Source organism: Salvelinus namaycush, chromosome 7 (genome assembly GCF_016432855.1).
Source record: "Salvelinus namaycush isolate Seneca chromosome 7, SaNama_1.0, whole genome shotgun sequence".
In the NCBI taxonomy this organism is placed as follows: domain Eukaryota; kingdom Metazoa; phylum Chordata; class Actinopteri; order Salmoniformes; family Salmonidae; genus Salvelinus; species Salvelinus namaycush.
This window is the reverse complement of record NC_052313.1, coordinates 54,351,173-54,378,963: the sequence shown is the minus strand read 5'-3', so window position 1 is coordinate 54,378,963 and position 27,791 is coordinate 54,351,173. Positions and strand designations below refer to the sequence as shown.

Sequence of the window (27,791 nt, the reverse complement as noted above, 5' to 3'; positions counted from 1 at the left end):
ATGGTAATGATATAGCTGGTTACTGAGGGGTTATGGGGAGGACACTGATGGTAATGATATAGCTGGTTACTGAGGGGTTATGGGGAGGACACTGATGGTAATGATATAGCTGATTACTGAGGGGTTATGGGGAGGACACTGATGGTAATGATATAGCTGGTTACTGAGGGGTTATGGGGAGGACACTGATGGTAATGATATAGCTGGTTATGGGGAGGGCACTGATGGTAATGATATAGCTGATTACTGAGGGGTTATGGGGAGGACACTGATGGTAATGATATAGCTGGTTATGGGGAGGGCACTGATGGTAATGATATAGCTGGTTACTGAGGGGTTATGGGGAGGGCACTGATGGTAATGATATAGCTGGTTACTGAGGGGTTATGGGGAGGACACTGATGGTAATGATATAGCTGGTTACTGAGGGGTTATGGGGAGGGCATGAACGTCACTGCTAGTGTTCTAAGAAGGACAGTTCTGTAGGGATGCAGCCTTGTTCTTCCACTTTGATGTGAATCCATCTGCATTGTGTTTTTCCTCGTCACTGATGGATATAACAAGGACCTTGTTATGGCTCTGATGCCCTAGCTAGCTCAAAACAAAATGGGACCCTCAATAACAATCCATGATGCATCTGAGCTAATGTGACATTAATGGGCCAGGTCTGGTGGCGGTGGATAATGTATAGGATAAGTGTTTCCCCAAAATGTATTTAGCAGCGGGCCTCCACTCCAAAAAAGATGTTAAAAATAATAATAAATCTGGACGGTTAGATGTTTTCAGTGTAAACTTAAACGACTAAAACCAGATATAAAGTATGGTAGTAAATATAATATTATTGAAAAATATATAGTTCCATTATCTTTGAAAATCACAAATTAAAGCTAGACAGTCGTGGAGAATCTAAAATTCCCAAAATGTCCTGGCATTTTTATTCTACGGCCAAGAGGACTGCCTCCAAGGTTTATGGCCACACCCACCCCCCTATGCTAACTTTGCCACCGCTGCTGAAATAAATCCTATGGTAAACACTGGGATAATGTTAGCCTAATGACTAGTGGATAATATACATGATAATGTATATCATAATGTTAGCCTAATGACTCTGGTGGATAATGTATATCATAATGTTAGCCTAAGGTCTCTGGTGGATAATGTATATCATAATGTTAGCCTAATGACTCTGGTGGATAATGTATATCATAATGTTAGCCTAATGACTCTGGTGGATAATGTATATCATAATGTTAGCCTAATGACTCTGGTAGATAATGTATATCATAATGTTAGCCTAATGACTCTGGTGGATAATGTATATCATAATGTTAGCCTAATGACTCTGGTGGATAATGTATATCATAATGTTAGCCTAATGACTAAGTAGCCATGGGGAATATGTGGTCTAGACAGACTGACTACGGCCTGTCTCCCCAATGTCCTCATTGCAGCCTTGTCTTGTTTTGGAAAAGCAGAAGTGTGTTCTTGAATAGCCCAGAACATTCCAGAGCCAGCCAGACCATGTGAGTGTGTGAATTCTGTCTTTCTCCTGAAACTCATGGGCATGGGGGCCAATCGGGGCCCTGACATTGCTGGACAGCCATAAGCACGTGTGTGTGTCTAACTCCAGGCTCCATTTCATCTCACAGTTCAGCTGAGGCCACAGGCCACTGCCTTCCAGCACTCTGTGCTTCAGTAAACCTGAGACCCTGGAACAGAAAACATGGCTGGTTTCTGAAACTATTACGTTTTGGGGGTCAAATCCATTTGAACTCAATTCAGGAAGTGGTGTAAGGAAGGGCAAGAGAATCAAAATCCAGTTAATCAATGGAAAAGCCCTAAATAAACCAAGTATTATCCATTCATGAATCAAGTTCTTATCCATCTTCTGATTTGTCAGTGAACAATACAACTGCCTCTTTTGGAGCTTCATAGCCAATGAAAACCCAGTGTCTTTGTGTCACCACCATCACAGCTCCATTTGGATCCTGTCTCCTGCTTCCTGGCCCACTAACTTCCCCCTCTGGCTGTTCTATTCAGGAGATGGGGGGGGGGGGGGGGGGGGGGGGGAGCAGCGAGCAGCTTTCCCTGTAACACTGACAGATGAGCTAATGATGGTGCTCCTGCCATTTCCCCAGCAGCCAGGCAGAGGAGATGGGAGAGAGGAGGACAGCACTCATGGCTTAGATTGATGGCTGTGGGCTTTATTAAAAAGTATCCTGGCATTGGCTGCTTTCTAGAAGCTTCCTCTCTGCTCTCCCTCATTCCCTCCTATTGGTTAGTCCTGTCTTAGAGAGAGAACGGAACTGTGGTTTCTACTGCCAGATGTTCTACTGATCGTTGAGAGCCTGGTCACTGACCTGTGACACTTTCTTCTCGTGTGTCTGTGTGTGAACTTACAGCTCTCCTCTCGTGTGGATCAAGAGCTACTGAACGAGCTAGCAGGCTGGGGTAGACCCTCAATCCTCCCCCTCCCCCTCTCCTCTTCCGTCTGTGACTCCTGAAGCAGGCCTAATCTTCTGTTTGCCTTGCCATTGTGCACTGTACAATAGGACTGGCTGCAGGGCTGGGGGATGAAGGCTGCAGCAGAGGGCTAATGAACACCATTGAGCCCAGAGGAGGTGGCTCACAGCCAGGAGTGTTACACTGAGACAGAGAGAGACTGGTGTCAGAGGTGCCAGCGAGAGAGACTGGTGTCAGAAAGGGTAGGGTGTCAGAGGGGATAGGGTGGTGACGTTGCACCCACTGTACGCAGCACTAGATCCATGTCCACCTCAGTTTACACAGCAGTACAGCTAGATGTTTTGCTCAACCTACATCAGCTAACACTGAGATTCTACTGTATCTGACATCTGTCTAAAGACACTCGACAGTCGGTACACACATCAAGCCGTACTCTACCCTGCACCACCACCCTGTGCTGCTGACATCTCTCATCTGCCAAGATGCTGTGTGACTATTGTTGGGAGGTACTGTCAATAGGTCTAGAATAGGGTGTGTGTGTATATTCACACTATTCAGATGTTATGGCTAAATGTAGTTATGTACATTGTGTGTGTGTGTAACCCGTATGACTGGTTCATATGTGCTGAGACACACTAGAGCTCTGCACGGGCATGAATTTTAAGCCCAAGCCCTACCCAACCCAGGCCCCCAGCGTTCAGGCCCAAGCCCTACCCAGTCCCCCAATGTTCAGGCCCAAGCCCTACCCAGGCCCCCAATGTTCAGGCCCTACCCTACCCATGCCCCCAACGTTCATGTCCTACCCTACCCAGGCCCCCAACGTACAGGCCCTACCCAGGCCCCCAACGTTCAGGCCCTACCCTACCCAGGCCCCCAACGTTCAGGCCCTACCCTACCCATGCTCCTAACGTTCAGGCCCTACCCTACCCATGCCCCCAACGTTCATGTCCTACCCTACCCAGGCCCCCAACGTACAGGCCCTACCCAGGCCCCCAACGTTCAGGCCCTACCCTACCCAGCCCCCCAACGTTCAGGCCCTACCCTACCCATGCTCCTAACGTTCAGGCCCTACCCTACCCATGCCCCCAACGTTCATGTCCTACCCTACGCAGGCCCCCAACGTACAGGCCCACCCTACCCAGGCCCCCAACGTACAGGCCCACCCTACCCAGGCCCCCAACGTTCAGGCCCTACCCAGGCCCCCAACGTTCAGGCCCTACCCAGGCCCCCAACGTTCAGGCCCTACCCAGCCCCCCAACGTTCAGGCCCTACCATACCCAGGCCCCCAACGTTCAGGCCCTACCCTACCCTACCCAGGACCGATTGCTTCTGCCAAATTTAAGGCCCTACCCTGCCGAACCCTAAATCAGAAATAACTTCCTCCATCAGTATCCATTAGCTGCTCTTCTGTCTGCCCCTCGCTCCCTGTTCTACTCACGCTGCATGTGCTCTGAATGGCTCTGCTTGTGTGAGTATCCATAGCAACGCCTCTGCTTGCTGTTCTGTTCAATGACGAGACCGAGGGCAGATTTCGTCGCTTTGAACTCCGACAAAACTCAAGGAACATAATTATTTTCTGTAAAATAATCTCTCCTGTGGACTCTGACAATGTTCTGGTCTTCTATTGGACGAGGTTTAAGCACTTCTGCCACCATGATATGTACTGCAGAGCAGAGCACATGTCTCTGCTTCAAACTGTTACTGATCACTTTAGTGGTACCAGAGCCCTGTCCGTACCCTAGTTATTGATTAGACAACAGGCCCTACCCGGCCCTAACCCAGTGTATAATGCCGGGGCCCGTTGGGACGCGTAGCAGAACTCTAACACACACAGCGTGTCACAGCTGTGGAAATAGACGGCTACGGCCTTACCGGTTATAGACGGCTACGGCCCTACCGGTTAGAGGTGCTTTACAAATGCAGTCATATCTTATCTAGGAAATAAGCTGGTCTTTAGCTGGGCGAAAGCTTTATCCATCTGTAATGACTGTGGTGAAAGGAGAACGGCAGGAGGGGAGAGGAGGATAGAAGAACACAGTGAAGGGCAGTACAATATGATGTCACATATGACCGATGTGAGAATGCTTGGCTGATTTGTCACCCTTTGTCTCGCATGAAGTCCTATTAGTGACACACACACACACATACACTACCGGTCTCCAATACCCTCAGGGGATGAACGGTTAATTTGGCTCCACCCACCATGTGTGTCACCTCCACCCTGTTTGTTTTCTCTGTGTGTGTGTAGGGCCTGTGTGTTTGCGTGTGTGGTCTAGTCTAGTGGTCTAACCTTGGTCTAACCCTGGTCTAGCCTAATGGTCTAACCCTGGTCTAGTCTAATGGTCTAACCCTGGTCTAGTCTAACGGTCTAACCCTGGTCTAGTCTAATGGTCTAAGCCTAATGCTCTAACCCTGGTCTAGTCTAATGGTCTAACCCTGGTCTAGTCTAATGGTCTAACCCTGGTCTAGTCTAATGGTCTAACCCTGGTCTAGTCTAATGGTCTAACCCTGGTCTAGTCTAATGGTCCCTCCCTGGTCTAGTCTAATGCTCTAACCCTGGTCTAGTCTAATGCTCTAACCCTGGTCTAGTCTAATGGTCTAGCCTAATGGTCTAACCCTGGTCTAGTCTAATGGTCTAACCCTGGTCTAGTCTAATGGTCTAAGCCTAATGGTCTAAACCTGGTCTAGTCTAATGGTCTAAGCCTAATGGTCTAAACCTGGTCTAGTCTAATGGGATCCTGGACTTGAAAGACATGTTGCTCTTTACCTGCCTGATGTAGAAATAGTTTACAACAGAATTCTGGTCAGTCACATTCTAGTCTCAGAATGCTTGTCGACATCACAGATGATTCTACTCTGTTGTCATTCAGACAAAGGAGGGATGTTCTTTAGCTTTGCAGTGACACGTCTCATTTCTCTCTTCATGCTGTCACCATGCGGGCACCTGTCAGTCAAATGCCTCCACCTTGTTTGAGTTACTTAGTAACACACACGTGTTGAGCAAGAACCTGTTCTGTTGTCAATAATTACCAGGCCTAGTGTTATTTAGACTGTAACAGATTCCTAGCATAGGGCTAGTCCTTTCAAAGGATCCATTCTAATGCTCTAGAACCAGGGCCTCAAGGTCAAATGAGGGCACAATGTGGTCTGGTCACCGCTGTGGTTGGCACGGACAAGTGCAAGTGGGCACCCTACAGCCGCCTGCCTGCCCTCTTGTTTTGCCCTGCGATAGCCAGCCGTGGCACACTCTGTGTGTGTGTGGCACACTCCAGGGCTCTGCCCGCCATTGTTTAGCGCCAGCGTGTTGCGTTTTCACAACCGCAGTCGCTGTTTGTGAGAGAGACAGAGCGGCCACCCACAAGTGTGGCTTTGTCAGTCAGCTTGGATTGGAGGGCTGCCAAGGTTTTCCTCTCTCTCTCTCTCTCCTCTGCATTCGTCATCGTTCTCTTCATGTGTTATTCCACTACCTTTCTGTCAGAGTGGCGATATTTTGCTACTGTTCTGTTTCACCAGTCAGTAGCTTTAACAAGCGGACAATTTAGAAAAGTTGTGAATAGGTCTATGGCGTGAATAGGCATATATTTAGGCTTCCGCTTTGTAGTAGTTTGGTTCTGTTATTCTCTACGCTCAGTGACCCCATCATGAAAGCACTGTCTGTTTCTGTGGGCTTCAGGCTGTTGGATAGTTTCATGGTTATTTTACACTACTTTTTACCCGAGGGGACCCTTGCACAGATTTCCAGGCTAACTAAACCTAGTCTCTCAATGTTCTGTTTGAAGGCTATGTTTATCTGAAACAGTTTTCATCTCTTCTCCCTGTCTCGCTCTCCCTCATCCCTCCCTCCCTCATCCCTCCCTCCCTCATCCCTCCCTCCCTCATCCCTCCCTCCCTCATCCCTCCCTCCATCCCTCCCTCCCTCCCTCCCTCCCTCCCTCCCTCCCTCCCTCCCTCCCTCCCTCCCTCCCTCTCTTTTTCTCTCTCAATTTTTTCATTCCATTCAAAGGGCTTCATCGGCATGGGGAAACATATGTTTACATTGCCAAAGCAACTGAAATGGATAATAAACAAAAGTGAAATAAACAGTAAACATTACACTCACAGAATTTCAGAGAAATAGACATTTAAAATGTCATTATGTCTATATACAATGTTGTAACTATGTGCAAATAGTGAAAGTCAAAAATTATAATAAATAAACATAAATATGGGTTGTATTTACAATGGTGTTTGTTCTTCACTGGTTGCCCTTTTCTTGTGGCAACAGGTCACACATCTTGCTGCTGTGATGACACACTGGTATTTCACCTCTCTCTCAGCCTCTCTCTCCCTCCTTCCCACAAGGGAAGGTAAACATTAAGCTAGCGCCAAGCTGTTTGTCATTCTGTTGTTGTCCCTTAATCAAAACACTGGGCAAACTGTAGGCTTACTCACTCCAGCCCAGCCCAGTCCAACCCAGCCCAGTCCAACCCAGCCCAGCCCAGGCTATCCCAGTCCAGGCCTACTCCAGCCCAGTCCAGCCCAGTCCAGGCTAGGCTATCCCAGTCCAGGCCTACTCCAGCCCAGTCCAGCCCAGTCCAGGCTATTCCCGTCCAGTCCAGGTTTACTCCACTCCAGCCCAGTCCAACCCCGTCCAGGCTTACTCACTCCACTCCAGCCCAGTCCAACCCCGTCCAGGCTTACTCACTCCAGCTCAGTCCTACCCCGTCCAGGCTTACTCACTCCACTCCAGCCCAGTCCAACCCAGTCCAGGCTAGCCCCGTCCAGGCCTACTCCATTCCAGCCCTGTCCAACCCAGTCCAGGCTAGCCCCGTCCAGGCCTACTCCATTCCAGCCCCGTCCAACCCAGTCCAGGCTAGCCCCGTCCAGGCCTACTCCATTCCAGCCCCGTCCAACCCAGTCCAGGCTAGCCCCGTCCAGGCCTACTCCATTCCAGCCCCGTCCAACCCAGTCCAGGCTAGCCCCGTCCAGTCCAGGCCTACTCCACGCCACTCCAGTCCAACCCACTCTGGCCCAGCTGTGCTGACCTTTCCTCTGTGTGGGTGGCTGGCTGGGGCATGCAGTCGGACGGTGTTCTCTTTCTGAAGGCTAATAGGCTTAGTGGTCCTGTAATTCCCATCATACTGCAGGCTCAATCTGAGCTAGGTAATAGAGCAGTGGCCTGATCAATCCCTCTGCTACTCTCTGTGTTGGAATAGTCTCTTATGGGCTTCTCCTGCTCTCTTTCTCTCTCTCTTTCTCTCTCTCACTGTTTCTTTCTTGCTCTTTCTTTTTTCTCTTTCTTATTCTTTCTCTGTCTGTTTAAACAGACATAGTGTTTCTGGTAGTAAGGTAAAGCTGAGGTTAAACAGACATAGTGTCTCTGGTAGTAAGGTAAAGCTGAGGTTAAACAGACATAGTCCTCACACTGAGGTCCTCTGGCTGTGCTTCTCATTGACCTGGCTGAAGACGAGACTTCACCTCACGCAGAGGTCCTCTGGCTGTGCTTCTCATTGACCTGGCTGAAGACGAGACTTCACCTCACGCTGAGGTCCTCTGGCTGTGCTTCTCATTGACCTGGCTGAAGACGAGACTTCACCTCACGCTGAGGTCCTCTGGCTGTGCTTCTCATTGACCTGGCTGAAGAAGAGGATATTATAGAAAGTGTGTGCGTAGCCAGTTGTAAACATGTCTTTGGCCGAGGTACAACTGAACTGGGCCATAAAACAGACGTTTAAACAAACATGGATGGATGCTTTGGAACGCAACTCTGAAATCTGTCATGAGAAATACGAGCCCAAAGAAGTTAGTTCTATACCGACAGACAGCACCTAGGCAGAGTTTTGCAGATCTTGTGTGTGTGTACCTATACTGTGCTCGTGTTTACATTGGAATCCCACAAAGAGCAGCTGGGTGTGTAAATTGGGGCGTTTTCAGGTGGTCAATGTTTCAGCTTGTATGTAGGAGGGCAGACCAATGACCCTTGACCTTTTATTTTTTAGCGGGTGGATCAGCTTTAATATTGCAGATTGTTGCTTCATCAATGTAGTTGTCTGCATCATTTCCAATCCCCCATATATTTTTGGGATAGACAGACATACAGTTGAAGTCGGAAGTTTACATACACCTTAGCCAAAAACATTTAAACTCAGTTTTTCACAACTCCTGACATTTAATCCTGGTAAGAATTCCCTGTGTTAGGTCAGTTTGGATCAGCAATTTATTTTAAGAATGTGAAATGTCAGAATAATAGTAGAGAATGATTTATTTCAGCTTTTATTTCATTCATCACATTCCCAGTGGGTTAGAAGTTTACATACACTCAATTAGTATCTGGTAGCGTTGCCTTTAAATTGTTTAACTTGGGTCAAATGTTTCGGGTAGCCTTCCACAACCTTCCCACAATAAGTTGGGTGAATTTTGGCCCATTCCTCCTGACAGAGCTGGTGTTAACTGAGACAGGTTTGTAGGCCTCCTTGCTCGCACACGCCTTTTCAGTTCTGCCCACAAATTTTCTTTTAGGATCGAGGCCATGGCTTTGTGATGGCCACTCCAATACCTTGACTTTGTTGTCCTTAAGCCACTTTGCCACAACTTTGGAAGTATGCTTGGGGTCATTGTCCATTTGGAAGACCCATTTGCGACCAAGCTTTAACTTCCCGACTGATGTCTTGAGATGTTGCTTCAATATATCCACATAATTTTCAATTCCTCATGATGCCATCTATTTTGTGAAGTGCACCAGTCACTCTTGCAGCTAAGCACCCCCACAACATGATGCTGCCACCCCTGTGCTTTACGAATCAGGGTGGTGTTCTTCGGCTTGCAAGCCTCCCTCTTTTTCTCCAAACATAAAGATGGTCATTATGGCCAAACAGTTCTATTTTTGTTTCATCAGACCAGAGGACATTTCTCCAAAAAGTACGATCTTTGTCCCCATGTGCAGTTGCAAACCGTAGTCTGGCTTTTTTATGGTGGTTTTGGAGCAGTGGCTTCTTCCTTGCTGAGTGCCTTTCAGGTTATGTCGATATAGGAGTCGTTTTACTGTGGATATAGATACTTTTGTACCTGTTTCCTCCAGCATCTTCACAAGGTCCTTTGCTGTTGTTCTGGGATCGATTTGCACTTTTCGCTCCAAAGTACATTCATCTCTAGAAGACAGAACGCGTCTCCTTCCTGAGCGGTATGACGGCTGCGTGGTCCCATGGTGTTTATACTTGGGTACTATTGTTTGTACAGATGAATGTGGTACCTTCAGGCGTTTGGAAATTGCTCCCAAGGATGAACCAGACTTGTGGAGGTCTACAATGTATTTTCTGAGGTCTTGTCTGATTTCTTTTGATTTCCCCATGATGTCAAGCAAAGAGGCACTGAGTTTGAAGGTAGGCCTTGAAATACATCCACAGGTACACCTCCGATTGACTCAAATTATGTCAATTAGCCTATCAGAATCTTCTAAAGCCCTCACATAATTTTCTGGAATTTTCCAAGCTATTTAAAGGCACAGTCAACTTAGTGTATGTAAACTTCTGACCCACTGGAATTGTGATTAAGTGAAATAATCTTTCTGTAAACAATTGTTGGAAAAATTACTTGCCATGCACAAAGTAGATGTCCTAACCGACTTGCCAAAATTCTAGTTCGTTAACCTGAAATTTGTGGAGTGGTTGAAAAACGAGTTTTAATAACTCCAATCTAAGTGTATGTGAACTTCCGACTTCAACTGTACATACATATGTACAGTTGAAGTCGGAAGTTTACATACACTAAGTTGACTGTGCCTTTAAACAGCTTGGAAAATTCCAGAAAATTATGTCATGGCTTTAGAAGCTTCTGATAGGCTAATCGACATAATTTGAGTCAATTGGAGGTGTACCTGTGGATGTATTTCAAGGCCTACATTCAGACTCAGTGTATCTTTGCTTAACATCATGGGAAAAGCAAAAGAAATCAGACAAGACCTCAGGAAAAAAACTGTAGACCTCCACAAGTCTGGTTCATCCTTGGGAGCAACGCCTGAAGGTACCGCGTTCATCTGTACAAACAATAGTACGCAAGTATAAACCCCATGGGACCACGCAGCTGTCATACCGCTCAGGGAGGAGATGCGTTCTGTCTCCTAGAGATGAACTTGCTTTGGTGCGAGACGTGCAAATCAATCCCCGAACAAGGAAGGAAGAGCCTTCATTTCTCAGAACAAGAATCCACTGATGAGTTTCACAAGAAAGTTATTTGTTTATGGCCATTTTGAACCCGTTATCGAACCCAAAAATGCTGATGCTCCAGATACTCAACTAGTCTAAAGAAGGTTTGTTTTATTGCTTCTTTAATCAGCACAACACTTTTCAGCTGTGCTAACATAATTCCAGAAGGGTTTTCTAATGATCAATTAGCCTTTAAAATTATAAACTTGGATTTGCTAACACAACGTGCCATTGGAACACAGGTGTGATGGTTGCTGATAATGGGCTTCTGTACGCCTATGTAGATATTCCATTAAAAATCAGCCGTTTACAACATTAACAATGTCTACACTTTATTTCGGATCAATTTGATGTTATTTTAATGGATAAAAAATGTGCTTTTCTTTCAAAAACAGAGACATTTATAAGTGACTCAACTTTTGAACGTGTGTGTTCGTTCGCACATACACACACACATACACACACACACACACACACACACACACACACACACACACACACACACACACACACACACACACACATACACATACACATATACACACACACTGTTTTAGAATATACATTCCTTTATTATTCCCCACTAACCACCCCTCTCCTAATCGGAGTAACTAATGAACAACAACACTTCTACTTCCAGATTATATACATTTTACAGACACAATCTATTTTATAATAGTTATATTGTTTGTTTTTAGTCCTTCCTCTATCTCTGATGTCCATCCAGTTTGATTTCTATTTGACATATCTTTTTTACTGTGCTATTTCACAAAAGTTCTGAACCCATATACATTTTACAGACCCAGTATATTTGACATTAGTTATCTTGTTGTTATTAGTCCCACCCTTCAGCTCCATTCAACCTGGACCTTTTACAGGCTGTTTCCTTTTGGTATCTGCGACCAGGATGTCTTAGTCAATCTTTATCTGGCAGGTAGCCTAGTGGTTAGAGCGTTGGACTAGTAACTGAAAGGTTGCAAGATCGAATCCCCGAGCTGACAAGGTCTGTCGTTCTGCCCCTGTAAATTCTCATTTACATTGACGGCCTAGGAACAGTGGGTTACACTGTCATTGTAAATATGAATTTGTTCTTAACAGACTTGCCTAGTTAAATAACGATTTGTTTTTAAATGGTGGTCTTGTCTGCTCTCTCCACCTCTTCACTGACTCACACACTGAACATGTGAAGGGGCCTGAGAAGGAAAAATAACTTTCTTCTCTCTCGCTCCTTCAGCTCTATTTTGCGCAGAGGGAGGGAGGTAGAGAGAAGGAGGGAAGAGTAGCTGCTGCCTTGGCAGCATGGGGATCCCTAATAAATACAACAAGTCTGTGGATCTCTCTGGGAGACAGACCACTGGGCCATGAGCATCTCTCTCTCCTGTATCTCTTCCTCCCTTCCATCTCTCTCTCCTGTATATCTCTTCCTCCCTCTCCATCTCTCTCTCCTGTATCTCTTCCTCCCACTCCATCTCTCTCTCCTGTATCTCTTCCTCCCTCTTCATCTCTCTCTCCTGTATATCTCTTCCTCCCTCTTCATCTCTCTCCTGTATCTCTTCCTCCCTCTCCATCTCTCTCTCCTGTATCTCTTCCTCCCTTCCATCTCTCTCTCCTGTATCTCTTCCTCCCTTCCATCTCTCTCTCCTGTATATCTCTTCCTCCCTCTTCATCTCTCTCTCCTGTATATCTCTTCCTCCCTCTTCATCTCTCTCCTGTATCTCTTCCTCCCTCTCCATCTCTCTCTCCTGTATCTCTTCCTCCCTCTCCATCTCTCTCTCCTGTATCTCTTCCTCCCTCTCCATCTCTCTCTCCTGTATCTCTTCCTCCCTCTCCATCTCTCTCTCCTGTATCTCTTTCTCCATCTCTCTCTCCTGTATATCTCTTCCTCCCTCTCCATCTCTCTCTCCTGTATATCTCTTCCTCCCTCTCCATCTCTCTCTCCTGTATATCTCTTCCTCCCTCTCCATCTCTCTCTCCTGTATATCTCTTCCTCCCTCTCCATCTCTCTCTCCTGTATATCTCTTCCTCCCTCTCCATCTCTCTCTCCTGTATATCTCTTCCTCCCTCTCCATCTCTCTCTCCTGTATATCTCTTCCTCCCTCTCCATCTCTCTCTCCCGCATATCTCTTCCTCTCTTTCTGCCCCGTCTCCCTCTCTCTCAGTATGAATGAAGCCTGCTCTTGGCTGTGTCCCACACTCTCTTCCTCTGTCCCTCTCTTCTCCTCTCGTGTTGAGGATTGTGCTGCTAATATCTCTGTAAAGTCTGTGTCTGCAGCATGTCACAGAGAGAGCTCAGCTCTGTCCCTCTATTGGTTACACATGTTCAGCTGGAGAACAGTAGTCAGACCCCTGCTGCTGCTGCTGCTGGGGTCTCTGGCTCTCGCTCGCTTTCTCGCTCTTTTCTGCCTTGTATGCAGTCTTCCTCACATCTCTCTCTCCTCCAACTCACTCTCTCGTCCCACAGCTGTCCCAGAGTCTGTTTGGGCTATTTCTTTCTCAACAAGCTGAATAATAGAATAGGTCAACATTTCTACTATGGGGGATAGTAGATTGAAACAGGCTAGTGATTTGCTGTTTGTTACTTTTCCTCAGCCAACAAGATATAAGTGTGGACAGTTATTCTAACGTCTTCAAAGTACACATCAGCATTGGTAAGAAGGACATTTTCCCTACAGAATCCCTGGTGTGTGTGTGTGTGTGTGTGTGTGTGAGACGCTAAAAGAGCCATACTGTAATAATCTAGGATGGATACATTTGATTCATTGCTTTCTTCTGGCAGCAGCCAGAGTCAACATTTTGTTTCATGTTAATGACTCATTAACACAGAGTGCTGAGTGGCAAGTTCCCTTCCTTTGTGTGTGTGTGTGTGTCGGCTGTGGAACACGCACCAGTGAGAGCCAACAGGTAGTATGTCATACAGCTGGTGTGTGCATGGTGACAGAGTGAAGAGACGGACGCTGGCAGCCAGACACTGTGTGAGCGTGGTGACAAGGCGGCGTGATGGTTGATGGATTGATACGGTGCCGGTGGACTTCTGTAGCCCAGTGGTTCACACACATTGTTGGGCTGGGAATGCTCTCTTCATTCTCTGCTGACCCACCAAATCAACAATGTTAATAGCATTGATCCTGGAGGCACTTCCCAGGTGAGCTCCCTTCTTGCCACAGTTGCAGGTCAGTGAAGGGGGTAGTTAGTGAATGGAACGCTAAGACGGGATAGCTAGGTAGTCAGTGCAGGTGTAAGTACCCATGGCTAATGCTCTGTACCAGTGTAGCATGATGGCATACAGGGCTAGTCAGTCATGTAGCTTGTTAGTCAAGTGGCTATTAGCCACTCATTTACTGGGAGCCACTGGGGAAACTGGAGCGGTGTTGGCCGGTCCCCCAGCTCTGAAAACAGGATGCAGCTATAACAACATCCTGTCTGTCAGCGAGAGGTGAACAGAACACAGCCAGCCAGCTAGGGCCCATAACTACAGACCGGGGTACCAGGGCAACATCCTGTCTGTCAGCGAGAGGTGAACAGAACACAGCCAGCCAGCTAGGGCCCATAACTACAGACCGGGGTACCAGGGCAACATCCTGTCTGTCAGCGAGAGGTGCTCCTCCACACAGCCAGCCAGCTAGGGCCCATAACTACAGACCGGGGTACCAGGGTAACATCCTGTCTGTCAGCGAGAGGTGCTCCTCCACACAGCCAGCCAGCTAGGGCCCATAACTACAGACCGGGGTACCAGGGCAACATCCTGTCTGTCAGCGAGAGGTGAACAGAACACAGCCAGCCAGCTAGGGCCCATAACTACAGACCGGGGTACCAGGGCAACATCCTGTCTGTCAGCGAGAGGTGAACAGAACACAGCCAGCCAGCTAGGGCCCATAACTACAGACCGGGGTACCAGGGCAACATCCTGTCTGTCAGCGAGAGGTGAACAGAACACAGCCAGCCAGCTAGGGCCCATAACTACAGACCGGGGTACCAGGGCAACATCCTGTCTGTCAGCGAGAGGTGAACAGAACACAGCCAGCCAGCTAGGGCCCATAACTACAGACCGGGGTACCAGGGTAACAATACACATTTACATTTAAGTCATTTAGCAGACGCTCTTATCCAGAGCGACTTACAAATTGGTGCATTCACCTCATGATATCCAGTGGAACAGCCACTTTACAATAGTGCATCTAAATCTTTTAAGGGGGGGGGGGGGGTTACACCCCTGTGTACCAGTCGGCCAATAGGGACCCCTCGTACTGGATTATTTCCAGTCCCGCTGTTGGCTGACGTGTCTGACCAATCCCAATAGACCATCAGACAGAGGCGGGGTTAGGAGGGGGACACTACTTATTTAAATGTTTTACACATCAGAGGGAGGAGGAGGGGGAGGGAGGACGGGGGAGGGTTGTAGAGAGCGGTTGGGAAGTGGAAGATATGTTATGTTGTCATCATGTGTTATATATCCCAGTGTTTTCTCAACTCTGGGACCCATCAAATGCTTTCAGAAATATGTTGTGGTCCATTAGATTGATGCAGTAGATTAGTCTCTTGCCCACAATCAAGTCATGAACATCTTCTGAAGTGGTGCTCAACGTCTGAGACGCTGTAGAAGGTCAGAGGACGTGACACCTGCTGTCAGACACTGGTGATGTGGAGGGGAGACTGGACTAGACTGATGTGGTGGAATACGATGGGTTGGGATAACGTCTGACAATATGGTCCACAGCTTTCCCATAGCCACGTCTTTGAAAACACCTGTTTGGTACTCAAGGCATTAATAAAGAGTGTGTGGTGTCTTTAGTGTAGTGTCTGTCTGTACTGTAGTGTAGTGACTGTCTGTCTGTACTGTAGTGACTGTCTGTCTACTGTAGTGACTGTCTGCGTGTAGTGACTGTCTGCCTGTACTGTAGTGACTTTGTACTGTAGTGACTCTGTCTGCCTGTACTGTAGTGATTCTGTCTGTACTGTACTGTAGTGACTGTCTGTCTGCCTGTACAGTAGTGACTGACTACTGTAGTGACTCTGTCTGTACTGTAGTGTCTGTCTGTCTGCCTGTACTGTAGTGACTGTCTGCCTGTAGTGTAGTGACTGTCTGCCTGTAGTGTAGTGTCTGCCTGTAGTGTAGTGTCTGCCTGTAGTGTAGTGTCTGCCTGTAGTGTAGTGTCTGCCTGTACTGTAGTGTCTGCCTGTAGTGTAGTGTCTGCCTGTAGTGTAGTGTTGTGTCTGCGTGTCGTGTAGTGTCTGCTTGTAGTATAGTGTAGTGTCTGCCTGTAGTATAGTGTAGTGTCTGTAGTATAGTGTCTGCCTGTAGTATAGTATAGTGTAGTGTCTGCCTGACACAGATTGTCCCTGATGAATTAATAAAGCTAACACTGGTCCAAATGGAGGCCTAAATGGAACAGGGTTGTTTGTGGTCCTCAGTCCTGTCTGATGGTGGGGCCTGTGACCTACTTACCCCAGCAAGATAACACACTGGGGTGTCTGGAGAAAGGGAAGGGCTGAATGGTGTGTGTGTGGCACAGTTGGTAGAGCATGACGCCTGCAATGCCAAGGGTCATGGGTTCGTTTCCCGCTGGGGCCACCCATACGTGAAAATGTATGCATGACTAAGTCTCTTTGGACTAAGTCTCTTTGGACTGAGTCTCTTTGGACTAAGTTTCTTTGGACAAGTCTCTTTGGATAATAGTGTCTGCTAAATGGCCTTCTATTAGAACAGCACTGTGTTGTGTGGGATTATAACAAGCATGAACAGAGTCCTTTTCTAGAATGACCTGATGTGTCGGCTCCTCCAGGGTGACACTGTGGTGAGATCGACTGGACAGCCCTGATACAACTGACCACACACAGTAACCAGCAGTGATTTGTGTGTGTGACCGTTACTAGTTAGGTGTGTGTGTGACCGTTACTAGTTAGGTGTGTGTGTGTGACCGTTACTAGTTGGGTGTGTGTGTGACCGTTACTAGTTGGGTGTGTGTGTGACCGTTACTAGTTGGGTGTGTGTGTGACCGTTACTAGTTGGGTGTGTGTGTGACCGTTACTAGTTGGGTGTGTGTGTGACCGTTACTAGTTGGGTGTGTGTGTGACCGTTACTAGTTGGGTGTGTGTGTGACCGTTACTAGTTGGGTGTGTGTGTGACCGTTACTAGTTGGGTGTGTGTGTGACCGTTAGTAGTTAGGTGTGTGTGTGACCGTTACTAGTGAGGTGTGTGTGTGACCGTTACTAGTGAGGTGTGTGTGTGACCGTTACTAGTTGGGTGTGTGTGTGACCGTTAGTAGTTGGGTGTGTGTGTGACCGTTACTAGTTGGGTGTGTGTGTGACCGTTAGTAGTTAGGTGTGTGTGTGACCGTTACTAGTGAGGTGTGTGTGTGACCGTTACTAGTGAGGTGTGTGTGTGACCGTTACTAGTGAGGTGTGTGTGTGACCGTTACTAGTTGGGTGTGTGTGTGACCGTTACTAGTTGGGTGTGTGTGTGACCGTTACTAGTTGGGTGTGTGTGTGACCGTTACTAGTTGGGTGTGTGTGTGACCGTTACTAGTTGGGTGTGTGTGTGACCGTTAGTAGTTGGGTGTGTGTGTGACCGTTAGTAGTTAGGTGTGTGTGTGACCGTTACTAGTGAGGTGTGTGTGACCGTTACTAGTGAGGTGTGTGTGTGTGACCGTTACTAGTGAGGTGTGTGTGTGGCCGTTACTAGTTGGGTGTGTGTGTGACCGTTACTAGTTGGGTGTGTGTGTGGCCGTTACTAGTTGGGTGTGTGTGTGACCGTTAGTAGTTAGGTGTGTGTGTGACCGTTACTAGTGAGGTGTGTGTGACCGTTACTAGTGAGGTGTGTGTGTGGCCGTTACTAGTGAGGTGTGTGTGTGACCGTTACTAGTTGGGTGTGTGTGTGGCCGTTACTAGTTGGGTGTGTGTGTGACCGTTACTAGTTGGGTGTGTGTGTGGCCGTTACTAGTTGGGTGTGTGTGTGGCCGTTACTAGTTGGGTGTGTGTGTGACCGTTACTAGTTAGGTGTGTGTGTGGCCGTTACTAGTTGGGTGTGTGTGTGACCGTTACTAGCTAGGTGTGTGTGTGGCCGTTACTAGTTAGGTGTGTGTGTGGCCGTTACTATTTTGGGTGTGTGTGTGACCGTTACTAGTTAGGTGTGTGTGTGACCGTTACTAGTTAGGTGTGTGTGTGACCGTTACTAGTTAGGTGTGTGTGTGGCCGTTACTAGTTGGGTGTGTGTGTGACCGTTACTAGTTAGGTGTGTGTGTGGCCGTTACTAGTTAGGTGTGTGTGTGGCCGTTACTAGTTGGGTGTGTGTGTGACCGTTACTAGTTAGGTGTGTGTGTGACCGTTACTAGTTAGGTGTGTGTGTGGCCGTTACTAGTTGGGTGTGTGTGTGACCGTTACTAGTTAGGTGTGTGTGTGACCGTTACTAGTTAGGTGTGTGTGTGACCGTTACTAGTTGGGTGTGTGTGCGACCGTTACTAGTTGGGTGTGTGTGCGACCGTTACTAGTTGGGTGTGTGTGACCGTTACTAGTTGGGTGTGTGTGACCGTTACTAGTTGGGTGTGTGTGTGGCCGTTACTAGTTGGGTGTGTGTGTGGCCGTTACTAGTTGGGTGTGTGTGTGGCCGTTACTAGTTGGGTGTGTGTGTGGCCGTTACTAGTTGGGTGTGTGTGTGGCCGTTACTAGTTGGGTGTGTGTGTGGCCGTTACTAGTTGGGTGTGTGTGTGGCCGTTACTAGTTGGGTGTTTGTGTGACCGTTACTAGTTGGGTGTTTGTGCGACCGTTACTAGTTGGGTGTTTGTGCGGCCGTTACTAGTTGGGTGTTTGTGCGGCCGTTACTAGTTGGGTGTTTGTGTGACCGTTACTAGTTGGGTGTGTGTGCGACCGTTACTAGTTGGGTGTTTGTGCGACCGTTACTAGTTGGGTGTTTGTGTGACCGTTACTAGTTGGGTGTTTGTGTGACCGTTACTAGTTGGGTGTGTGTGCGACCGTTACTAGTTGGGTGTGTGTGCGACCGTTACTAGTTGGGTGTGTGTGCGACCGTTACTAGTTGGGTGTGTGTGTGACCGTTACTAGTTGGGTGTGTGTGTGACCGTTACTAGTTGGGTGTGTGTGCGACCGTTACTAGTTGGGTGTGTGTGCGACCGTTACTAGTTGGGTGTGTGTGTGACCGTTACTAGTTGGGTGTTTGTGTGACCGTTACTAGTTGGGTGTGTGTGCGACCGTTACTAGTTGGGTGTTTGTGTGACCGTTACTAGTTGGGTGTGTGTGCGACCGTTACTAGTTAGGTGTGTGTGTGGCCGTTACTAGTTGGGTGTGTGTGCGACCGTTACTAGTTGGGTGTGTGTGCGACCGTTACTAGTTGGGTGTGTGTGCGACCGTTACTAGTTAGGTGTTTGTGCGACCGTTACTAGTTGGGTGTGTGTGTGGCCGTTACTAGTTAGGTGTGTGTGTGGCCGTTACTAGTTGGGTGTGTGTGTGGCCGTTACTAGTTAGGTGTGTGTGTGGCCGTTACTAGTTGGGTGTGTGTGTGACCGTTACTAGTTGGGTGTGTGTGCGGCCGTTACTAGTTGGGTGTGTGTGCGACCGTTACTAGTTGGGTGTGTGTGCGACCGTTACTAGTTGGGTGTGTGTGCGACCGTTACTAGTTGGGTGTGTGTGCGACCGTTACTAGTTAGGTGTTTGTGCGACCGTTACTAGTTAGGTGTGTGTGCGACCGTTACTAGTTGGGTGTGTGTGCGACCGTTACTAGTTGGGTGTGTGTGCGACCGTTACTAGTTGGGTGTGTGTGCGACCGTTACTAGTTGGGTGTGTGTGTGACCGTTACTAGTTAGGTGTGTGTGTGACCGTTACTAGTTAGGTGTGTGTGACCGTTACTAGTTGGGTGTGTGTGCGACCGTTACTAGTTGGGTGTGTGTGCGACCGTTACTAGTTGGGTGTGTGTGCGACCGTTACTAGTTGGGTGTGTGTGCGACCGTTACTAGTTGGGTGTTTGTGCGACCGTTACTAGTTGGGTGTTTGTGCGACCGTTACTAGTTGGGTGTTTGTGCGACCGTTACTAGTTGGGTGTGTGTGCGGCCGTTACTAGTTGGGTGTTTGTGCGACCGTTACTAGTTAGGTGTTTGTGTGACCGTTACTAGTTGGGTGTGTGTGCGACCGTTACTAGTTAGGTGTTTGTGTGACCGTTACTAGTTGGGTGTGTGTGCGACCGTTACTAGTTGGGTGTGTGTGTGACCGTTACTAGTTAGGTGTGTGTGTGACCGTTACTAGTTGGGTGTTTGTGTGACCGTTACTAGTTGGGTGTGTGTGTGACCGTTACTAGTTGGGTGTTTGTGCGACCGTTACTAGTTAGGTGTTTGTGCGACCGTTACTAGTTGGGTGTTTGTGTGACCGTTACTAGTTGGGTGTTTGTGTGACCGTTACTAGTTGGGTGTTTGTGCGACCGTTACTAGTTGGGTGTGTGTGTGACCGTTACTAGTTGGGTGTTTGTGTGACCGTTACTAGTTGGGTGTGTGTGTGACCGTTACTAGTTGGGTGTGTGTGTGACCGTTACTAGTTGGGTGTTTGTGCGACCGTTACTAGTTAGGTGTTTGTGCGACCGTTACTAGTTGGGTGTTTGTGTGACCGTTACTAGTTGGGTGTTTGTGCGACCGTTACTAGTTAGGTGTTTGTGCGACCGTTACTAGTTGGGTGTGTGTGTGACCGTTACTAGTGAGGTGTGTGTGTGACCGTTACTAGTTAGGTGTTTGTGTGACCGTTACTAGTTAGGTGTTTGTGCGACCGTTACTAGTTGGGTGTGTGTGTGACCGTTACTAGTTGGGTGTGTGTGTGACCGTTACTAGTGAGGTGTGTGTGGCCGTTACTAGTTGGGTGTTTGTGTGACCGTTACTAGTGAGGTGTGTGTGGCCGTTACTAGTTGGGTGTTTGTGTGACCGTTACTAGTGAGGTGTGTGTGGCTGTTACTAGTTGGGTGTTTGTGTGACCGTTACTAGTGAGGTGTGTGTGGCCGTTACTAGTTGGGTGTTTGTGTGACCGTTACTAGTGAGGTGTGTGTGGCCGTTACTAGTTGGGTGTTTGTGTGACCGTTACTAGTGAGGTGTGTGTGGCCGTTACTAGTTGGGTGTTTGTGTGACCGTTACTAGTGAGGTGTGTGTGGCCGTTACTAGTTGGGTGTTTGTGTGACCGTTACTAGTGAGGTGTGTGTGGCCGTTACTAGTTGGGTGTTTGTGTGACCGTTACTAGTGAGGTGTGTGTGGCCGTTACTAGTTGGGTGTTTGTGTGACCGTTACTAGTGAGGTGTGTGTGGCCGTTACTAGTTGGGTGTTTGTGTGACCGTTACTAGTGAGGTGTGTGTGGCCGTTACTAGTTGGGTGTGTGTGCGACCGTTACTAGTGAGGTGTTTGTGCGACCGTTACTAGTGAGGTGTGTGTGTGACCGTTACTAGTTAGGTGTTTGTGCGACCGTTACTAGTGAGGTGTTTGTGCGACCGTTACTAGTGAGGTGTGTGTGTGACCGTTACTAGTTAGGTGTTTGTGCGACCGTTACTAGTGAGGTGTGTGTGTGACCGTTACTAGTTGGGTGTTTGTGTGACCGTTACTAGTGAGGTGTGTGTGGCCGTTACTAGTTGGGTGTTTGTGTGACCGTTACTAGTGAGGTGTGTGTGGCCGTTACTAGTTGGGTGTTTGTGTGACCGTTACTAGTGAGGTGTGTGTGGCCGTTACTAGTTGGGTGTTTGTGTGACCGTTACTAGTGAGGTGTGTGTGGCCGTTACTAGTTGGGTGTTTGTGTGACCGTTACTAGTGAGGTGTGTGTGGCCGTTACTAGTTGGGTGTTTGTGTGACCGTTACTAGTGAGGTGTGTGTGGCCGTTACTAGTTGGGTGTTTGTGTGACCGTTACTAGTGAGGTGTGTGTGGCCGTTACTAGTTGGGTGTGTGTGCGACCGTTACTAGTGAGGTGTTTGTGCGACCGTTACTAGTGAGGTGTGTGTGTGACCGTTACTAGTTAGGTGTTTGTGCGACCGTTACTAGTGAGGTGTTTGTGCGACCGTTACTAGTGAGGTGTGTGTGTGACCGTTACTAGTTAGGTGTTTGTGCTGTGTTCTACAGTATCTGCTGTAACAACCAGCGAGGAGGAGGGGCTAGGAGGTCATGGGAAATGAGGGGAGGGATTGGAGTGGCAGAGGGATGGCAGCAGTTTATTCCCCCCACGCATTACTACACACACACACACACTGTACACAAACTGTACACAAACTGTACACAGCACACTGCAATTATAGACGACAATACACTATCACCCACGCTCGTGTAGCAATCACTCACACATGCACCACCCATTATTACAGTCAACAGATGCAATTCCAAACAACACGTTCACATTACAGTCTCTCAACGCAACCTCCTCACACAGCTGTAACCTACAGTTAAATATACTGTCCCACACACTGACCTCACTTAACCCTCCATCTAGCCTGCCAGGTCTTATCTCTGTCTCATAAACAGCCGAGGGTGAAGTGGAGGAATGTACACAGGACCTACAGAACACAGCAGAGTAGAGGCCACATCTCCTGTTAGTCCACTAGCCTTAATAACAGACAAGGAAACAGGTGTGGCGTAAGGACAGTTGGCATCAGAATGCCTTGTATATAATGACTAGCTCCACCCCTAACCCTCTCACCTCTCTGGGTCTAAGCCACGCCCACATCCCCTCTGATTGGTGCTTTGGTTAGCCTGGTTCCTCCTGAAAGATCTATTCTGGCATTAACCGTGTGCTGCCAGAGAATGGCCCTGCCAGCGCCACAACAGTGAGCCAAGATGGAGCTCAGGGCTGTAATAGAGCCAGTCGCAGAGCAGCTGGTGTGATATTAAACATTAAGAGTGTGACCGGCTCCACCGCGGGCCTGCTGCTTTTGTTTGGCAGCCATGCTGGGCCTTGGATAGATAATAAGACCTGGGCCCAGTCAAGCTAATGGGCTTCACGGCCAGGGAGATGTTATACCTAGCCAGTAGCCTCACAGCCAGGGAGATATTATACCTAGCCAGTAGCCTCACAGCCAGGGAGATATTACACCTAGCCAGTAGCCTCACAGCCAGGGAGATATTACACCTAGCCAGTAGCCTCACAGCCAGGGAGATATTACACCTAGCCAGTAGCCTCACAGCCAGGGAGATGTTATACCTAGCCAGTAGCCTCACAGCCAGGGAGATATTATACCTAGCCAGTAGCCTCACAGCCAGGGAGATATTACACCTAGCCAGTAGCCTCACAGCCCAGGGAGATGTTACACCTAGCCAGTAGCCTCACAGCCAGGGAGATATTACACCTAGCCAGTAGCCTCACAGCCAGGGAGATGTTATACCTAGCCAGTAGCCTCACAGCCAGGGAGATGTTACACCTAGCCAGTAGCCTCACAGCCAGGGAGATGTTACACCTAGCCAGTAGCCTCACAGCCAGGGAGATATTACACCTAGCCAGTAGCCTCACAGCCAGGGAGATGTTATACCTAGCCAGTAGCCTCACAGGCAGGGAGATGTTATACCTAGCCAGTAGCCTCACAGCCAGGGAGATGTTATACCTAGCCAGTAGCCTCACAGCCAGGGAGATGTTATACCTAGCCAGTAGCCTCACAGCCAGGGAGATGTTATACCTAGCCAGTAGCCTCACAGCCAGGGAGATGTTATACCTAGCCAGTAGCCTCACAGCCAGGGAGATGTTATACCTAGCCAGTAGCCTCACAGCCAGGGAGATGTTATACCTAGCCAGTAGCCTCACAGCCAGGGAGATGTTATACCTAGCCAGTAGCCTCACAGCCAGGGAGATGTTATACCTAGCCAGTAGCCTCACAGCCAGGGAGATATTATACCTAGCCAGTAGCCTCACAGCCAGGGAGATATTATACCTAGCCAGTAGCCTCACAGCCAGGGAGATATTATACCTAGCCAGTAGCCTCACAGCCAGGGAGATGTCACAACTAGCCAGTAGCATGTTAGCCAATACCACACACACCTACTATGGGCAGCATTCTTCAGGATTCGTTCAGCTGGTATAGTAGTTGTTCAGTGTAGTGTATCATCGGTCTTGTTGACTTGCTGTTCAGTGTGTATGTACAGCTGATATGCTCTACTGAAGACATCCATTCAGACCAGACAGGAAGTATCTCTGAGAGGATGCAGCTATCCTAGCTGTCACTCAGCTGTCATCTTTAATGATACACTCCTATCCTCCCCGAAGTCTCTCCTCATCCCTCCCTTTCTTCTCGTTTATCTGTCTCTGTCCTCCCTGTTAGTGGGTGACTACTGAGCAGGAACAGATTGGAACCCTTGTTGCCGTGACGTCTGGAGGACATAGATATTACAGCTTGTCAGACCTCTGATGTTATCTGGGTCATGTGTGTACCGTTGATTGACAGGCTTCTCTCTCTTTGTTGCAGACGCCTTTGTGAACAGCCAGGAGTGGACCCTGAGCCGATCGGTACCAGAACTCAAAGTGGTGAGTCTGAAATTGGATACAAACGCTCCAATGAGTCTTCTCCTGGACGTGCATGTACACAGACCAGGAATGAGGTCAAAACATCAAACAGAATAGAATTACCTTCCTCTATATTCCATATTCTCTGTATTCATGTCTGCATCTCAGGCAGTCTTCCTCTGAAGCTCTTCTCAGCATTATTCACTGCAGCACAACCCTTCTGATTATTACAAGCCAACGAAGAAGATATGCAAAACCAGGAAACAGCCTCACTTCCCTGTTCTTCTTCTTCCTCCCCCAGGGCATTGTGGGTAACCTGGCCAGTGGGAAGTCTGCGCTGGTCCACAGGTACCTGACAGGAACATACGTCCAGGAGGAATCTCCAGAAGGTAAGACCAGGGTGCTCTCTACTGCTCACCACGTCTGTGTTTGTGTCTGTACCAGTGTGTGTGTGTGTGTCTGTACCAGTGTGTGTGTGTGTCTGTACCAGTGTGTGTCTGTACCACTGTGTGTCGGTACCCGTGTGTGTCTGTGCCTGTCAGTGGAGGACTCTGAAATGGCACCCTTTTCACTACTTTGTATTAGGGCGCTATATATAGGGAATAGGGTGCCATTTCAGATACAGATCATGTCTGTCAGTCGATAGCAGTGTGGTTGGTGAGGAAAAATCTTCCTAGAAAGCCTTAACAAATGAACCAGGGTGCCGTGCTCATGCTTAACTACACCGCCTGCTTAACTCAACTACCCAGCTACAAGGAGCTGGAGAGAGCACTATGTAACTTCTGAAGCCAGTGTTCTCTCTCTGTTACCTCTCCTCAAGCTAAGCCTGAGGGGCTCCTCTCCTCCACCCTAGGCTGCGTCTCAATAGTCCAGTGTCCTCTCCCTGTTACCTCTCCTCAAGCTAAGCCTGAGGGGCTCCTCTCCTCCACCCTAGGCTGCATCTCAATAGTCCAGTGTCCTCTCCTCCACCCTAGGCTGCATCTCAATAGTCCAGTGTCCTCTCCTCCACCCTAGGCTGCATCTCAATAGTCCAGTGTTCTCTCCCTGTTACCTCTCCTCAAGCTAAGCCTGAGGGGCTCCTCTCCTCCACCCTAGGCTGCGTCTCAATAGTCCAGTGTTCTCTCTCTGTTACCTCTCCTCAAGCTAAGCCTGAGGGGCTCCTCTCCTCCACCCTAGGCTGCATCTCAATAGTCCAGTGTTCTCTCCCTGTTACCTCTCCTCAAGCTAAGCCTGAGGGGCTCCTCTCCTCCACCCTAGGCTGCGTCTCAATAGTCCAGTGTTCTCTCCCTGTTACCTCTCCTCAAGCTAAGCCTGAGGGGCTCCTCTCCTCCACCCTAGGCTACATCTCAATAGTCCAGTGTCCTCTCCTCCACCCTAGGCTGCATCTCAATAGTCCAGTGTTCTCTCCCTGTTACCTCTCCTCCACTCCAGGCTGCATCTCAATAGTCCAGTGTCCTCTCCTCCACTCCAGGCTGCATCTCAATAGTTCAGTGTCCTCTCCTCCACTCCAGGCTGCGTCTCAATAGTCCAGTGTTCTCTCCCTGTTACCTCTCCTCCACTCCAGGCTGCATCTCAATAGTCCAGTGTCCTCTCCTCCACTCCAGGCTGCATCTCAATAGTCCAGTGTCCTCTCCTCCACCCCAGGCTGCGTCTCAATAGTCCAGTGTTCTCTCCCTGTTACCTCTCCTCAAGCTAAGCCTGAGGGGCTCCTCTCCTCCACCCTAGGCTGCGTCTCAATAGTCCAGTGTCCTCCTCCACCCTAGGCTGCATCTCAATAGTCCAGTGTTCTCTCCCTGTTACCTCTCCTCCACTCCAGGCTGCATCTCAATAGTCCAGTGTCCTCTCCTCCACTCCAGGCTGCATCTCAATAGTCCAGTGTCCTCTCCTCCACTCCAGGCTGCATCTCAATAGTCCAGTGTCCTCTCCTCCACTCCAGGCTGCATCTCAATAGTCCAGTGTCCTCTCCTCCACTCCAGGCTGCATCTCAATAGTCCAGTGTCCTCTCTTCCACTCCAGGCTGCATCTCAATAGTCCAGTGTCCTCTCCTCCGCTCCAGGCTGCGTCTCAATAGTCCAGTGTCCACTCCTCCACTCTAGGCTGCGTCTCAATAGTCCAGAGTCCTCCTTTAATCCTCTCCTCTCCTCTTGTTCAACTGTTTTGCTTTCAGCTCTCCTGTGGCTTCATATCAATGCAGATGAAGGAAAGGAGATTGGGAGAGGAAGTCACCAGACACTATTGAGATGCAGCCCTTCGTGTAGCGTTAGCGTGTTAGCATCATCAGTACAGTCCAGGCCCTGAGGAGACAAACAGCCATACTCTGCATCCATTATTGAAGCTAAGAGGAGGCACCCTGCCAGCTCTGCTCGCCCACATACGGGAGCCCTCTCTACGCTCTACTTTCAGAGACCTAAGCATGTTAATATTTCAGCACTAACACTCATGTTCCTATGAGTCTGTAGAAAACGTTGCCTCATAAATTTACATTTGACATTTTAGTCATTTAGCGGTCGCTCTTATCCAGAGAGACTTAACCCCAATTGTTCCTTTAAGTGCCTTGCTCAAGGGCATATTGACATATTTTTGAAACCTAGTCGGCTCAGGGATTTGAAACCTCAACCTTTCGGTTACTGGCCCAATGGTCTTAACTGCATGGCTGCCTGCCGCCCTATAGATGGGCTTAGATAGTCCTGTAGTGGAATAGCCAAGTCAATATTGAGACACCTACTGGAAGGTTCAACGTTTAAATGCAAGAGTTAAACTGTAGGATGATCTGTATCCCACTGTATTTGTCTGTCAGTCACTCTTCATAGCTGCTGGCTGGAGTCTGCATGCCAGTGGCAGGCTGGGGAATATCCAGCCAGTGGCAGGCTGGGGAATATCCAGCCAGTGGCAGGCTGGGGAATATCCAGCCAGTGGCAGGCTGGGGAATATCCACAAAGGAACATGTCAACAACTCAACGGGTGTTTTTCCATTCTTTGCCTCTTGATTATAACAGTCAGCTGCCAAGAGAAACACAATCCAGCGTTTGAAGGCAGAATGTGTTTTAGCGAAGTTAAAATGACAAGCCGTAGCTCTTTGATCCAGGCACATTCTTGGCACCGCCGCCCATCTAGGAAGTGTTTCCACCCAAAAGAACTCTCTCTTTGATATCATTGTTGCATGACCAATGGCCTAACAAAAATAGAAAATCCCTGCTTGATCACACACACTGTCTTAACCACCTATCTAAAAATGGATGCTCCCAAGACGGTCCCCAATTCTCCTGGTAATTGATTGAGTTGTAGGCTACTGTAGTTGCTCCTACGGCCTAGCCTAGTAACCACCTAACCACACAGCTGCAGAGCTGCTAACCAGGCCTATTCTTAGTGTGTAGACTGGAGTCTGCAGAGGGACTGGCAGCTAGTACTGACTGCTGTGGTGGTCTCTCCCAGGTCCTCTCAGACACACAGCGTATGAATGGACACATTTATGATAGGTTATATAATACACCAACCCAAACACACCTGGCTCTTGTCACAACGTTCTCACAACGTCACCGCAGCGTGCTGGCTGCCATGTTAACACAACGTAAGGGCCCAATGTAGATAGCGTAAAGCAGGATAGTTGTGTGTGAGGTTATGGTACAGCGTCAGATGTGCTTATAGCTACTAGGATCTGTTTAAATACCTGCTCTTCTACCACCCACTGACTGACCAGGGATGAT

At 48.5% G+C, this 27,791-nt stretch overlaps 1 protein-coding gene across 2 annotated transcripts in view; it reads left to right on the top strand.

Moving 5' to 3' along the window:
* Positions 1–27,791, top strand: part of LOC120051455 (arf-GAP with GTPase, ANK repeat and PH domain-containing protein 1) — a 175,544-nt gene that overhangs the window by 102,922 nt on the left and 44,831 nt on the right. For both annotated transcript variants that reach the window (XM_038998319.1, XM_038998318.1), the window contains exons 2-3: positions 24,050–24,108; positions 24,389–24,476. In XM_038998319.1, coding sequence (XP_038854247.1) covers positions 24,050–24,108; positions 24,389–24,476 — 147 coding nt within the window. The remainder of the gene's footprint in view (positions 1–24,049; positions 24,109–24,388; positions 24,477–27,791) is intronic.